This window comes from Gopherus evgoodei, chromosome 12 (genome assembly GCF_007399415.2).
Source record: "Gopherus evgoodei ecotype Sinaloan lineage chromosome 12, rGopEvg1_v1.p, whole genome shotgun sequence".
NCBI lineage: Eukaryota > Metazoa > Chordata > Testudines > Testudinidae > Gopherus > Gopherus evgoodei.
In genome coordinates, this window is record NC_044333.1 from 21,233,338 (window position 1) to 21,248,613 (window position 15,276).

At 41.8% G+C, this 15,276-nt stretch overlaps 1 protein-coding gene across 7 annotated transcripts in view; it reads right to left on the minus strand.

Moving 5' to 3' along the window:
* The window catches only part of C12H19orf12 (chromosome 12 C19orf12 homolog), a 78,271-nt gene that overhangs the window by 44,800 nt on the left and 18,195 nt on the right, over positions 1-15,276 (minus strand). For 5 of the 7 annotated variants that reach the window (XR_004002769.1, XR_004002770.1, XR_004002767.1 and 2 more), the window contains exons 3-4: positions 14,105-14,357; positions 2,733-3,022 (exon numbers count right to left, since the gene is read on the minus strand). Coding sequence is in view for 2 of the 7 variants with exons in the window: in XM_030581231.1 (XP_030437091.1) it covers positions 8,002-8,047; positions 14,105-14,357 (299 nt within the window). In the remaining 5 variants the exon portion in view is untranslated. Of the gene's footprint in view, positions 1-2,732; positions 3,023-7,964; positions 8,048-12,865; positions 14,358-15,276 lie in introns of those variants that run through there. The other 2 variants (XM_030581231.1, XM_030581232.1) reach the window with 2 other exon arrangements.

Here is a 15,276-nt window from a genome sequence, read left to right on the forward strand (position 1 = left end):
AAAATCAAGCCCATTTAAGGTTTCTCAAATTGGGAGCCTAAAATCAGGACACCCAAAATCAATAGTCTCATCTGGAAAGCTTAACTGTAGTCCTGTCAGGCTGTTTCTCCCTCCTGCAATATTTGAACTTTCCCTTTCTCCCCCACTACCACCCCAAATCTCTCTGCCTCTAGTTTTTAAAGGCTGTATTTTCCTGGAGCTGGGCATCCACAACTCTTTCCATGTATGCTGGAGTGTGGAATATTCATGATTTCCTAAAGTACCATGTGAATGGCAGACCATGTCTACCTTAAAACTGAATGAACCTTGCATTGTAAACATTTGTGTGATCAGAGAGTTCACTAGCACTGTCCATTCATGGAGAGGCAGCAAGAACATAGTTTGGTAAAAGCAGATATTTGGGGCATTGTAGCTATCAGTAGTTAGCTCTCATACATTGTGAAAAGATTTAAGGATGCTGATTTACTCAGAGAAAATACAAAGAACATATCAATGATCACATGACCCAGGGAGCACCTCACTTTAAGATAAGCCTCTCCTTGGACTCATATAAGCAAAGAGTAATACAACAATGGCCTCTCAATGTCATGTTCATTGTATCTGGGCTTGAGACAGTCATATGAGTTTTGTAGTCTTGAACTACACGACTGTTTGCATTCAGATGGCATGGAAACATCCGGGTAAAAGACTTCTCTATTTAAAACAAACCATAAAGGTGTTGAATATAATTCTTATTTGTAGGCTGACTCTGAGATCCAGCTGGAGGACATTATATAAGAGGTCTCAGGTGACTGACATAGTGAAGTCAATTTTTCCTATCATTTGTTTAATTACAAGCTTGTACAATGGGAAACTTTCAGGGAGGAAGAGCAGGCACAAAAGCAATGGGTGGGTTTTCCTCTCTTACAGGAAAGACATTTCCCATAACATCAAATGTGTTGCAATGTCCTTGTAGTTTGATTGTTTTGGACAGGGTGTGTCACATTTTACATACAGCAGCATGTGTGCTGGAATATTAACACCACAGAAGTGGCATGTAAATTAGCATGTGTCTATGACATGCCTGCCAGTCTGACCAGAAGAGGAAGGAAAGATTGTGGAGAATGGAGTTTCAGGAATAACTTAGCTTGGCTGGGTTGAAAAGGTTTGAAGTCATGCAGTCAAAACAAAGTGTTCACATACCTCCCTAAAGTGCCAGTTGACATGTACAGAGGTTTATGAGTCTGCTACAGTGTTTGAACTCTGGACCCCAGGTTGTTCAGCTCAGGCACTAAAACATCATAGTTTTAGATCCAAAGGTCATCGGTTCAACCCTCTCCACTGATACCCTGAGCCATAGCTGCATTAGATCTGAGCCTGGTAAATGGAGCTATGTAATTGTTAGGATGAGAGTGGGAGGAAAGGAATATGCACACAGAAGCTGGGCTGTTATAAAAACCTGGAAGACACTTGGAATGCTAGATTTACTCTGTGCTGTGTCACAAATTCCTGAGGTTTATAAAGACATGCCAAAACTAACCAAAAAACCTGTGGCAGTTGCCCTGATCCAATGAACATAGGCAGCCCGTGATGGGTTAAATTCATTCCCTTATGTCTATGTAAAGGCCCAGTCTGATTTTATTTCCAAAACAAAGCTAAAAGTGCACATAATAGAAACACATACTTGCCTTCCTCACAGGGCTGCTTTGAGGATTAATTAGCTAATATCAGTACAGCACTTTAAAGCTGGAAAGCAGTACAAAAGAACCCATTATCCTGGTTACTATCTATTAGTAGGATTAGAACAAAAAGTCTAATCTTCATCCTTTACTTCAGGGGGATGTGCCACAGCCATTGGCAACATGCACAGTTCCACAGGGCCTGGGCTGTGGACATGAAAGGCCTGAACCGGGATTAGGGTCAGCAGCACCACAGGCTCAAATATGCAAAGAGTTGCTATGCAATGGAAGGATGGTCACCACAGGTATAGCACAAGCTTCCCAGACTGAATGGCCTCAAGCTAGAGAACAAGAAAGCAAACTCCTTTTATAGGACTACCAACAGGACCCAGCCAAAACCAGTCACTGGAGGGCCCAATCCTCCACTACCCTGCTCATTGAGCAGTCATTGACACCAGTGCAAAGGGGGTGTACAATATTACCAGAGCAGATGGGAAGCATTTTATACCCATTTTGCACTGGCATGACTACACAAGGTTGCAGGGTTACAGAGAATCAGGCCTCTGCTGAACACAATGTTTAATTAACAGACAAGATTGGAGTGGGAACTGGAAAGGACTTTGGAAAGGTGATTCATGGCAATTTGCCAACCAGAACTGGTCCTGAGTGCATGTAAGAAATTGCTGGATTCTCAAGCCAGTCTAGCAAGTCTCATTCATGCTAGGAAGAGTAGGGATGTGTCTTTTTATACCTTGGAGGACTAGATTATATGGGGCTGAAGGACAGAGAGCTGTAACGGTGAGGAAGGAAGTTTGGGAGAGCCTCCGAAATTTTGGCCTTAGGGTCAAATGTTTAGATGAAGGGAGGAGCTGGCTAGAACAATGGTGGACGTGAGTTGAAAGTTGTGCCTGGGGTAGGAGCTATGGGCTGCCCTATCCATGTAGGAGGATCAAATAAAAGTTGCGAGCTGGACTGAGGGTAATAATATGTAAATATACATTGGCCTTTGGCATTTTCAGCTGGGTTAAAATGAAAACTGAGCTGAACTCACAAAGAAATGTAAGGGAAAATTACCTGCAGTGCTGCTTTTCTGAAAATATCCTTTAAGATAGAATCCACACTCCTCTCTGCGAGCTCCATAGCGCAAGACTGGCAGAACTTCAGCTCTTAAAAAATGTTGACATCTGAGGGAAGCAGTATCAGGGTTGCGAGCTAGGTGCCCTTATTGGCGAGCTGCAGCAAAGGTCACCTCCAGTATCCTTGTTCTTTAAACCTGTAAGTGTTCATCGGGTTGACTCAGCCCAATTTGCATGATTAACTTGCCATAACTTCTTTCAAGATGTGGAACTTCTGTGTGAAATACACTACAGCAGAGATAAAAATATAAATCCCTTAAGGACAGTTTTATTAGATCAGTTTTGAGCCAGAATTACAATGATTATTCACTCTCATCATTTCATATAATAGCAGGTCATGTTATGCTGTCATCAAACTATACAGCAGGGGAATATCTGATATACACGGATTCAGAAGAACCACATTAACTTAAGATAATGGTTCCACTCTTACCTCTTGCACACAGACCGTGGAGAAAAAACGGTTAACTGAAAGGACCTAAAAATGTTCAAATTCCACTATATACGTTCCTTGAGGCCTAAGTATAGAGGGGTCCATACTGGCTTAGTCAAGTGAAATATCCATTTAAGATTGGATAGTCTCTCTCAGGAAACAATAACCAGCCTTCACAAGTAGCTGGACTTATGGTCTGCTCGTTTTTTGCCCCTCTTACTAGTATGAACTTATGCTAACATTTATATATTCTTCTATGTCTTGACACCTTGCTTTTAGAACTGGAGGGAAGCAAATAGCAAAATAAGAACAGGTTCTTTCATAGCAATCTTCATCAGCAGATCTTATAGTGCCTTACAAAGGAGGTCAGGAGCATAAAGAAGGGATGTGACTTGCTCGCAGTCACTCAGGAAACGATCAACAGAGGCAAGAATTGAACCCACATCTCAAGTCCAATACCTATGCCTTATTCCTTAGGCAATGCTGTCTCCTTTGATGAGGCCCAAAATGTGGAGAGATCCCCGTTGAAATGGAAACCACACTGTTCATTAATAATCACACAGGCAGAGAAGTTCAGATACAGCGTAAATATGTTTTCACCAAATTTTGAGACTTTTTTGTTTTTGTTTTTTAACCTTTGTATAAACTCTTCATATAGAGCAGCATGGTTCTGGTGACATCTGAGCCATCAAATCAAACTGGAACGTGGGAATTTTTGCAAACTTTGGAATGGAATTTATGTATTTTCCTATTATGCGCTTGTAGAATTCATAAATCATATTTAATGGAAAGTATTAGCACATGGTTACTGCAATTATGTGATGAATGTTTGATTTCTGGCTCACAGCTTGAGAAATGCATTGGATTTCTGTGATCTCTAGAAAAGTAAAGAAGAAACCTCCTTTTCTAATTAAAGGCTAATAGCTTTAGTTCACTGCAATGCAAATACATTAGCTTACAAAAAACCCATCCCTATCAAGCTGAAAGTCTGCTGTTAAATTAGACTTGAGCTATACCCCAAATCTGCATTCTTCTTTATCATCAAGCAGTGTCAGTCTCCCCAGCCAGCTAGTGCTACCAGCAGGAGTGCATCTACGGTAGAAAAAAAACAGCATCATCGTTACAGCAACAGCCAGCAATGGAACAGCTGCACTGGTGCTAAGCTGTTAGTGTAGACGGAGCTCAGGGGTTACCACTGCTCTGTCAGGACAACCTGTTCAAAGCAATGACGACACAGTGGTAAGATTCTCCCCACCCCCCAAGCTGTCTATACTAGTGCTTATACCATTGCTACCACTAGTGCAGGGGTTCTCATGACACAATATTTGGTGGTCTCAGAGTGTGGCCACCAACTCCTGCTCGTGGCTGCTCCTGAAATACCTAATTAACTTTAGGAAATCACAAATAAATAGACATGTCCAAGGGTCAACCCATCTCTGTCCCTACCTCCCCTGGCCCTTCAGCGAGAGCCTGCCCCGGGGAAGGTGGGTCGGGAGCTCACTGCCTGCCAGCAGAGTCCCAGGTTCCCCATGCCCCAGCTGGGCGGCAGCAGGGGAGCTGCCCCGGGGAGCGCCCAAGCGATCTAACGCCACAGCCACCTCCACTGCCGTACACAGCGGCCCCAAGCGTCTCCAGAGGTGCTGTCTGGAGCCCCCCAGGAGGCTGAACGGTGCAGGGCGCCACTGCCTGCTGGCAGCACCAGCACAAACACCAAGGTGGCGCCTCTCACTTCCCTTGGTAACAGCAATTTAGAAGCAACAACTGGGTACTGCAGGGAGGGGCTACTGCTTTCCAGGAGGGTAGACTGGGGGTGGGGGAAGATGAACCTTTAAACTGTGCTCCCCAGTATCAACATATGCAGTTGGGGGAGGGGTGAGATGCAATGTCCCCCATGCCTTTCTTCCAATCTCCACCCATGCTTTGGAGGCTGTTGTGGCCGCTTTTGAGAAATGCTGCACTCGGTCCTTGCAGCACTGATGGCAATTGCTAGAATAGGGATACTAATTTTTCTAGTGCAGACAAGGCCCACATGAACCAGCCTCAAGAGCATGCGTGTATTTAAAACAAACATTCATCCAGTCACTGCATCGTCTGCCAAGTGTCAGCTGAGAGTGGGGTTAATAGCTTGGCACTACACTGTGTCCTTCTGCCAAGAGAGGAGCTGGCCCAGTTTTTCAGAGTCCTTCGCCATGGGAGTGTTCTTTCCTAAGAGAAGCTATGGAAGGTAGCAACTACCCAGCGTGTTAGTGCACCAAAGTGAGCACATGTTTGCGCTAGGAGAAGACCCCGCTGAAAGTCAGATCCTCTAAGGATTCGCCAGTCTCCTAAAGGGCAAAGCAATCAGAGTTCTAATAATCACAGACGGTATCAGTGGAATCATTTAAAAAAAGATTCTGGGAAATAATCTAATATTAATAGTAAAGTGATAACACTGTGCCCTTCAGTAGCTCCTTCTAAACCCGGACCTCCTGGCACCCTATAGCCAGCAATTAATGATTAACAATATCAGGCAGCCATATTGGGTCAGATCACTGGTCCATTTAGCTCAATATCCTGTCTTCAGATAGAATGAACAGAACAGGGATCCATCCTGTGTCACCCGGTCCCATATTTTTGCAGTTGGAGGTTTAGGGACACCCAGAGCATGGGGTTATGTCCCCGACAACTCTGGCTAATAGCCATTGATGGACCTTTCTTCCATGAACTTATCTCATTCTTTTTTTAATCCAGTTATACTTTTGGCCTTCACAACATCACAGTCACAACCCTCTGCGAAGCAGGTCAGTGTTATTATCCCCATTTTACAAATGAAGAAATGGAAGGAGGAATTTAAATCACTCATCCAAGGTCACACAGCAAAGTATTGCTACAGCAGATCAGTTAGCTGCCTTCAAAACTTTACCCCAAAACAATTACAAAAGAGTCCTCCAAACTGCTCAGCTGTTCAAACAGGGAAGGACTTGGTAATACAAGCTGCATGGGGGCAAAAATGAGCTAGCCTACTTCTAGGAAAGACTGCCATTATGTCTCATCATGCAGTCACTACACTAGCTAGAGCAACAGCATAGAAGGACAGCGCCCCACTGTGGTAGCAAAAATTCCTATGTGCGCAACATCTGGAGATGATAAATGCAGAAGTTCTGCAAATGTTTTTCAGCAGCAAAGTCACACTGAACTGTTTGTATGTGGTGTGGGAGGGACAGAGAGGGTCCCATAGAAACAGAAGGGTTCAAAGTGAAATTAATCAGCCATTTGCCTCTTCTCTCTGTGAGACTCTGAGGTTTTTCCATACTTACATCGCCATTCATCACCCTCGCTATGTGACTAACACCAGACAGGTATTTCCATATCACTCTGTCTTACGAACACCCATGCTTTACTGCTTGTGAAGGGAATGTGTCTCCTGGTTAGAGCAAAGGACCAGGAGTCAGGATTCCTGGGTTCAAATCCCAGTTCTTTCACCAACTCGCTGTGTAACTTTGAGACCTACTTTCCACCTATAAAATGGGGATAAGAATTGAAAAGCTGCATTTTGTCTAAAGCATCAGATATTCCAGACTCTATATTTTTACAAGACCCCCATGGACTTTATACGGTTTGGTATTTTTAGGCATCAGTGGTTGAGTGTGCTCAAATCTCACTGAAAAAACAGTCCTGCCAAGGCAAAATCTGAGCTACTTGTAAGCATCATAATTAGAGGGAATGATTTGTCACCATGTGTGTCTGTGTGCACAGAGTTAGCATTTCTCTGGGATGCGTTTGAAAAATAAGTCACTGGGAGGGTCATTATAGGGAACTGTTCCTTCAAAGCCCATATCTGAGTAGCCCCAGTTCTCTCCCCGTATTACTATTCAACATTTATATGGAAGTTATTGGGACAGATGGTGAGACAACAGAGGCTGAAATTCCAGCAGTTCACAGCTTAACACCCAGCTCGCTCTCTCCTTTATGTCAAATAAAAACAGAATCATCTCATAGCTCTCTCAGTGCCTAGCTAAAATCAGCCCCTGGAAGATGAGCCGCTGGTTAACACTTAATCAAGACTAAGGTGATGGTCATAGGAAAACATAAATCCTTTGAAAAACCTGCCTCCTCTGTAACATTCCCCACTACCAAGGACATGTGCCTTCAGATTACTTCACAGTACTGATGCCCAAACAGACATGCTGTAAAAAAGAATCCATCTTCCCTCTGCACACTACCTAGAGATTGTGTCCCATGCTATGAGGCTATCTTGGCTAGAGAGATCCATACACTACGCCTGGAGGAATTTGCACCAAAAAATTAAGAATGCAGTGTCCTTCCCTGAGTTCTAATACAAACACGGACAAACCAGCCAGCACACAAACCACCCTCTAAATGAATCCAACTATTTACCCTGCAGCCTGGGAAAAGAAGAACGAACGATTGTTCCTGTTCTATTTTTTAAACACATGGAGGGAGGCGGGGGAGGGGGGGAGAAATTAACACACTATGGAGATCTAGATCACTTGAAAACTGGGTGCAAGCAAACAATATGTATTTTAATATGGGTCAAGGGAAATGTATACAGCTGGGAACACAGATGCTCAGGATGGGGAACTCTATCCTGGGAAGCAGTGTTTGAAAAAGATTTGGGGGTTGTGCTGGATAATCAGCTGAACATGAGCTCCAGGAGTGACACTGTGGCCAAAAGAGCTAATGCAATCCTGAGATGCATAAACTGGGAAATACCGAGGAGTAGAGAGACTACTTTACCTTTGTATTTGGCACTAGTGTGACTGCTGCTGGAATACTATGCACAGTTCTGAGGCCCACCATTCAAGCAGGATGTTAATAAATTGGAAAAAAGATTCAGAGAAGAGCCATGAGAATGATTAGAGGATTAGAAGACCTGCTTCATAGCAATAGAGCCACATCTTGTTAGCTTAACGAACAGAAGGTTAAGGGGTGACTTGGTTCCAGTCTATAAGTACCTACATGGGGAACATATTTAATAATTGGTACTTCAGTCAGGCAAAGAAAGGTATAACAAGAACCAGTGGCTAGCAGTTGAAGCTAGACAAATTCAGACTGAAAATAAGGTGTAAATTTTTAACTGCAAGAGTAAAACCATTGGAACAATTTACCAAGGGTCACTAATGATTTTTAAATGATTGGATATTTTTCTAACATCTGCTCTAGAAATTATTTTGGGCAAGTTCTCATGCACTCACTGTTCAGAAAGCAGGGCTGGTTAGGGCCTATACAACACCACTGCTCTCGAAGCCTTCGCAGAGGGAGGGGAAGGAAAGAGGCATTCAATAGATGGAAGCATTTCTCTCCCCCCCAGCTTTCTGCCATGTTGCTCTGTCAAGGATGGATCCAGCAATGCACCAGGACTGTGGTTTTAAAGGGTTTGTGTATACCTCCAGCTTTGTCAGAGCCTGATTTTCTGTATTGTGAAACCCACAACCATTAACAGTTGTTACCTCAGAGGGGAGGGAGTCTGTCAAGGATTAGGTCTTAGTGTAAAAACACCAGTTGCGAAGATCTGACCTACGCTGATGGAAAGCTGTCGTACACCATATAGTATAACCATAATCAGTCAGTAACCCCACTAAAACTAATGAAAATTGAATACACATGGGCAGAACCTAAGACTGAATAATTATCTTTTAGTGACTTTCCAGCTTCAATGATGATTAGGCTTGGAAAGATTTGAATTTTCTTGGTAAACATCAATTTCACCATACACACACAAACCAATGGAAAAAATATTTCCTTTGATGATCATCGAAATTTACAGATAGGCAAAGGAAGAAAAAAGCTACTTGAAAACTTAAGAGGTTGATTTAATGATGTTTACTTTGAGTATTTTGACAAATGATGCTGATAAGTTATGTTTTAATGGTTTCTGAATCTTAATGTCTACTGTCAGATAATTATTGGCACATCGCTCCCAATTTCTGGTAACTGTGAACATTTTAATTGATAAAAAACAGCAAAAGTGCTCAAAATCCATAATTTTGCATAACTATGAAAAATTTAAATTGACAAAAAAGTGTTAAAAATAAACTGATCTGTCAAAAGTAATGAAAAAAAAAACCTAGTTCTGCCAAACCTACTTATGATCAATGATTCTTTGTAAATTGGCAGCGGCTTAGATCTGTCCAGTTACGTAGTTGGCTGTTACTTAGCAAGTATGCTAAGTCCAGTTGGGTTTATTAGTCATCATAATAGTAAAACTGACTTCTTGTGCAACTAAAACCACACACACTCACCAATCTCTACAGATGGCATATACATTTCTTAATAGCCAAGATGGGTAGGGATGCAACACCATGTTCTAAGTGTCCCTAGCTTCTGAGTGCCAGAAGCTGGGACTGAACAGGAGATGGATCACTTGATGATTGCCTGTTCTGTTCATTCCCTCTGAAGCACCTGACACTGGCCACAGTCGGAAGACAGGATACTGGGCTAGATGGACCATTGGTCTGACCTAGTATGACCATTCTTATGTTCTTAATAAACAGCAATAACCAATTTTATCACAGACATAAGCCAATGCAAGTCATTGGTAAGCTCATATTTCTAGCCTTGTAAAGAGTTTTATGAATTAAAAGCAACAAAATAAGATATACTGCAGTTTCCTGAGGGCAGGAATTAGAAAGCCCTGCCATATTACAACAGACACGGATTTAAGAAAAGCTTCAAATTTTCCCCCACTAGATGGCGTATCTCAATTACTAATCTGCACTGGAATTCAACCTTTTAAAAAGCAAGATCTTTCCTCCCTTTGCTACAATTTTCCATCATGTTTGCTTTCCACTTTAAAGCCAGACAGCTAAAAAAAAAAGGAAAAAAAAAGGATAATTTTAGCTAAAAATACACCATCTGCCTGTGAAAAATCTAGCTTGATTCTGTCACATCACAACAAACCAGGTTAATATCCAGCATTGTAGCAGATGGTTTCTTTATATAAATATGCCCATCTCCCCATAGTGACTCTTCTTCAGCTGCTTCCTGAAACTGCTGGCACTGCTTTACCTTGTTTCCTAGGTGATGACTGTCTCTTACACTCAGCTGAGACATTATGCAGCTGGAATGGATTTTAGAATTTGCTATCTCCTGCCCATGACTGCTTCCAATCACTACAAGGGATGCTGTGGTGGACAGGCATTTCTGTGCCAAAGAACAGCAACAGATGGATGTTAATACATTAGCTTACAACTGCCCTTTCACTCCAGATGATCAAGTTTGTGGAGGAGTTCTGAACCCAACCAAATAAATATAGTTGCAAGCTTCAGGATTGTAAACTAGAGAGCTAAGGGATGAAACTGGATCTACTGGCAACGTTCAGTGAAGTTCTGCTAACATGGATTGGGACAAACATTTAAGTGTGGCTACTTTGAAAAGGGACTCTCTAAAAATGGCATCGAGGGCTCCATTCTCCATATCAGAGGGGTAGCCGTGTTAGTCTGGATCTGTAAAAGCAGCAAAGTATCCTGTGGCACCTTATAGACTAACAGACGTTTTGGAGCATGAGCTTTTGTGGGTGAATACCCACTTCGTCAGATGCATGTAATGGAAATGTCCAGGGGCAGGTATATATATGCAGGCAAGCTAGAGATAATGAGGTATGTTCAATCAGGGAGGATGAGGCCCTGTTCTAGCAGTTGAGGTGTGAAAACTAAGGGAGGAGAAACTGGTTTTGTAGTTGGCAAGCCATTCACAGTCTCACAGTCAGGCTGAGCTGATGGTGTCAAATTTGCAGATGAACTGAAGCTCAGCAGTTTCTCTTTGAAGTCTGGTCCTGAAGCTTTTTTGCTGCAGGATGGACACCTTAAGCTATAGTGTGGCCAGGGAGGTTGAAGTGTTCTCCTACAGGTTTTTGTATATTGCCATTTCTAATATTATTAATTTTATTTCTCATTATCTCTAGCTTGCCTGCATATATATACCTGCCCCTGGACATTTCCACTACGTGCATCTGACGAAGTGGGTATTCACCCACGAAAGCTCATGCTCCAAAACGTCTGTTAGTCTATAAGGTGCCACAGGATACTTTGCTACTTCTACATTCTCCATATCAAGTGTTCTCAATTTACAAGTAGAAAGATATTTCTCTCCCTGCCAACCCCAGAAACTCAGGTTGGGCAGAAATTTGAGCTGCATGCTTTGCTTCTTGTGCACTATTAAAAGAAATAATAGGCTCTGAATGCCAAATTAGGTTTTTGGCACAGTGGCGCCCGTGCAGTCTCATTGCCTTCAGGAGTTTATTTGCATCAGTGCTTCGAACTAGACAATGATGCTGAGAAAGAAGAGAATTGAGCTCACTTCCTTTTGGCACTGCAAGAAGTTTCAATTTTGGCCATCTGCTTACCTAAAGATGACTCATCTATGTTCACTGCAACCCAGTGTGTTATCGTGACTAAAGTTATAAGCAACACCCTGGTGTGTTCAGCCATTGGGATCATTCAGTCATCTGGACATTCTGACATCACAACAGAGCCTCTCATAGAGCACCCTATTGTCAATGTGTTAGGAGCAGAGAGAGACGGAAAACAGGTCGAGATTATTGAAATGCAGAATAAAACAAAGTGATGTGCTTAGGAAACTCCAAGTTGTGAGATGCAAATCGACAGCGCAGGAGCCCAGCGTAATCCATTAAAGATCAGTCACACTCTGCCCCAGCAGAATGTCTCAAGTCTATGGGAGAAAATGAGGAACCTGTGGGTAGTGCAGTCTACAGACTGACTTTTTCCAGCTGCCAGCAAGGATGCTTGTAACGGGTTCTGATTCCCGACAACAGTCAACTGAAGTTAATATGATTTAAGTGTTATCCTGAATCAGAGCCATCATGAAGACATCTGCCTACAGGAGGCAGTGGGGCCCAGTGAATAGGGTGCTGGATTGGGACTCAGGGGACCTGGATTCTGCCATTGATCTGTTGGGTGACCTTCAACAAGTCACTCCACCTGTTCCGTAGTTTCCCCATGTGTAAAATGTAAAGCACGTTGAGCCATAGCCATTTTTGTTAGAACAAAAGAACTGAAGCCAGCATCTCATTTTACATGGACCACTTTACAATCAGATGTCAAATTACCCTCAAGTTACTACTGATCTTGGCTGGATTTAAATTGATGATCCTGATGTGAAAGGCTTTGTGTCTCATGAACTAGCCAATCATTGTCATCTGCTATCCCTTTTTGGCAATGTCTCATTTTAAGTGTTGTGGCTATGAAGGCAACTACTTCAATTTACAGTTTTCTACAGCTTGCCCAAATTTGTGCACAGTGATATTTCTAAAACAGATACCAGACTGTATGAAAACATGTAAGATTACATTTATCTGAAAAATCTTTGACGAAGCCAACTGTTGTATTACAAATACTCTGCAAATTAAACTGTACTCTCCTGCTTTGGTATTATTATGCACTCAGACTGGCCCAATTATAATCCACTTCTGTTCTGCTTTCCAATAAAGTGGAAAGAACTACAGTACTAAAGACAGTGACAGTCAACCTAGCCCATGAACTCTGCAGGGGAAGATCAATACAGGTTTACTCAGAGCATGCTACATGTGCACAAAGCATATTAGCTAAACCCAACACATCTGGTAAATTGTCAATAAAAAACACCTTTCCCCAGCCAGATTCCAAATGTTAGAAGCCTGACAAAGAAAAGTCTTTATTTTGATTTTGCTACTAGAAAAAGAACATAACATAAAAACAATTTCATTTCTTGTACGTTTTTACATATAAAAGAAGGCACCTTTGTACACGTGAGCTTGTCTTACAACATTTCAGTATAAATAGTGGAAAATCAGACGATAATAAGCATAATTCCATCTAGAGTCTGCAGGCAACACGTGTAGGAAACCATCCCAAATCGTTATTCAATAGATAGTTTGACATAATAAAACAATGTGCTCGTATTTGCTCCTATTTCAGTTCACAGTTTGGATGTACCTGATTTGTTTTAAAGCAAAACACATAAAAACATGATACTCCACCAGGGTATGGGGGTACATTCTTTTCTATCACAAGACATACATATACTGCACTACTGCAGCACAGAAAAAGGTTCGCTCTGGCTTTAAAGATAATTAAAACATTGAAAACACTTTAAAGAAATGATAATTAACACCTGCAGTTCAGATTCAACGAACTTCAGTCAGAGCAAAGCATTTTTCTTCTATAAGCCAATGCTGAGATTACCACCCCAATTCTGTGACTGGATGGGAGATGCCAGCCACCACCATTTTAGCAGCCTTCTAGGTCTAGCGTTTGCATACTACGATAGCAGGAGCAATGCAGCTGTGCACATTTTGTCCACCTGTTGCAATAAGGTTACGCGAGGCATGTGTCAGACTTGTATGTGAATAAATGACTCAATAATTAGCATAAAGTTGTAGCAGGGAATGAAGAAAAGTTTGAGAAGATATTTAACTTCTCAGCAGATGTCCCTTCATTCTTGCAACCTTTACAGTACATGAGCAGACTCTGGATAAAATTTTCAAGAGTGCCTATGTGACTTTGGAGCTTAAGTCACTCTTAAAAGTGGAACCTAGGAGCCTAAGTCACTACAGTGACTCTGAAAATTTTCCCCCGTGATAGTTGGTGTGAGAAACATCGCTCCTTTAATGCTTTATGATCTTGATTTCAGTTTTCAATACACAGTTGCTTAATTGCACAGCAAGTCAGTTTAAGATAATATAGTAATATAATTCTAGATTCACAAAAGCCAAAATAATATTTGTATCTGCCTACTGCATTTACTGAACTTTATAATTAGCTGCACTGACTAGTAATTGTTATGTTAGTTAAATAAAAGATCACAGTTGTCAAAATAAAATTCCCTTCATTGTAAAGTGAACACACACAACACACTCGGAAAAGGTTTACTCTCCATACCGTATTTCTGCTCTTAGCTCATGTGAAAGATAGTTTATTAACACTGCTGCCAACTTCTGTTGGAGGGCGGCATTTCCCATTACAAGTGCAGTCAACTGTGCAGCATCAGTCCAGTCTAAGTTCCTGATAATAGCTACGGCATCATCATAGAGCTTCTGCTGCTCAGCAGGAGGCAGTTCCAGTATAATCTGAGGGACTGGCTTAAACTGTCCAGCAGACATCCAAGCACCAAATAAACCACCAACTGCACCCCCTAGAAAATCAATAAAGATGTAATTAGTCAGTCTCCACTTTTTTATTATTAAATTTCAAATCCTACCCAACAATAACCAGGCTTCAAACAACAACACTGGTGCTGCTGTCTCTATCAGAAGTCAATGAAAATAGTTGGGAGGTCAAGGCACATTTACTTTAATGGTTATATATAAAACTAGTTAAAGCCAGAAAGAGTTTCCATGATTTTAAGTCAGCTCCCATCGCAAAAACAATTTTTAACGCAATCAGTACTAATAATTTAAAACCCTAAATCAGTGAAAAACAAATCATCCCTTATGGCATTGACTAGTCTCTTCAGAAGACAGAAGATCACAGATTCTGGATAAGACAGATTTTTTTTAAATCAAGCCCTCTGGTCAAGGAAACCATGAGACAAATCATATGTTGGTGGCCAAAGTTAACTTACTTCTCTCTCATTACAAATCCACAGCACAGTACATGTTTTCTGCCTCTGTTAAATAGGGCTTATTACTCTTGTTCCTTCGTAAAGTCCCTGTATAGCTGGTGCTTATATGATGGGAAACAAACCCAGCAGTTTAGGGAGTACTGATTTAGAGAGAGTCACCCTATTGATCACTGAATCAGCACTCTCTCACTGGTCAGGCAGTACCCTGGATTCCAAAACATGCTCTTATCTTTTGTACAGAGCTGATCCATCCCATCCCAAGAATCCTGGGGGTGGGGGATCCTATGTGGCTGTCAAGGTGGTCACTGCGCCTACCCCAGGGAGAAGTTTCAATAATAAGTTATATAATGGGTGCTCCCTTTCAAAAGAGAATTAATTCCAAGCTGTAAAGTAATTTTCTAATATAAAACAACAAATGTAAAGTCCTGAATAATTTACACTGCCACCAGGAGTGTCCTGATTAGCTTAACTGTCTCAGGTTTGCAAGCTG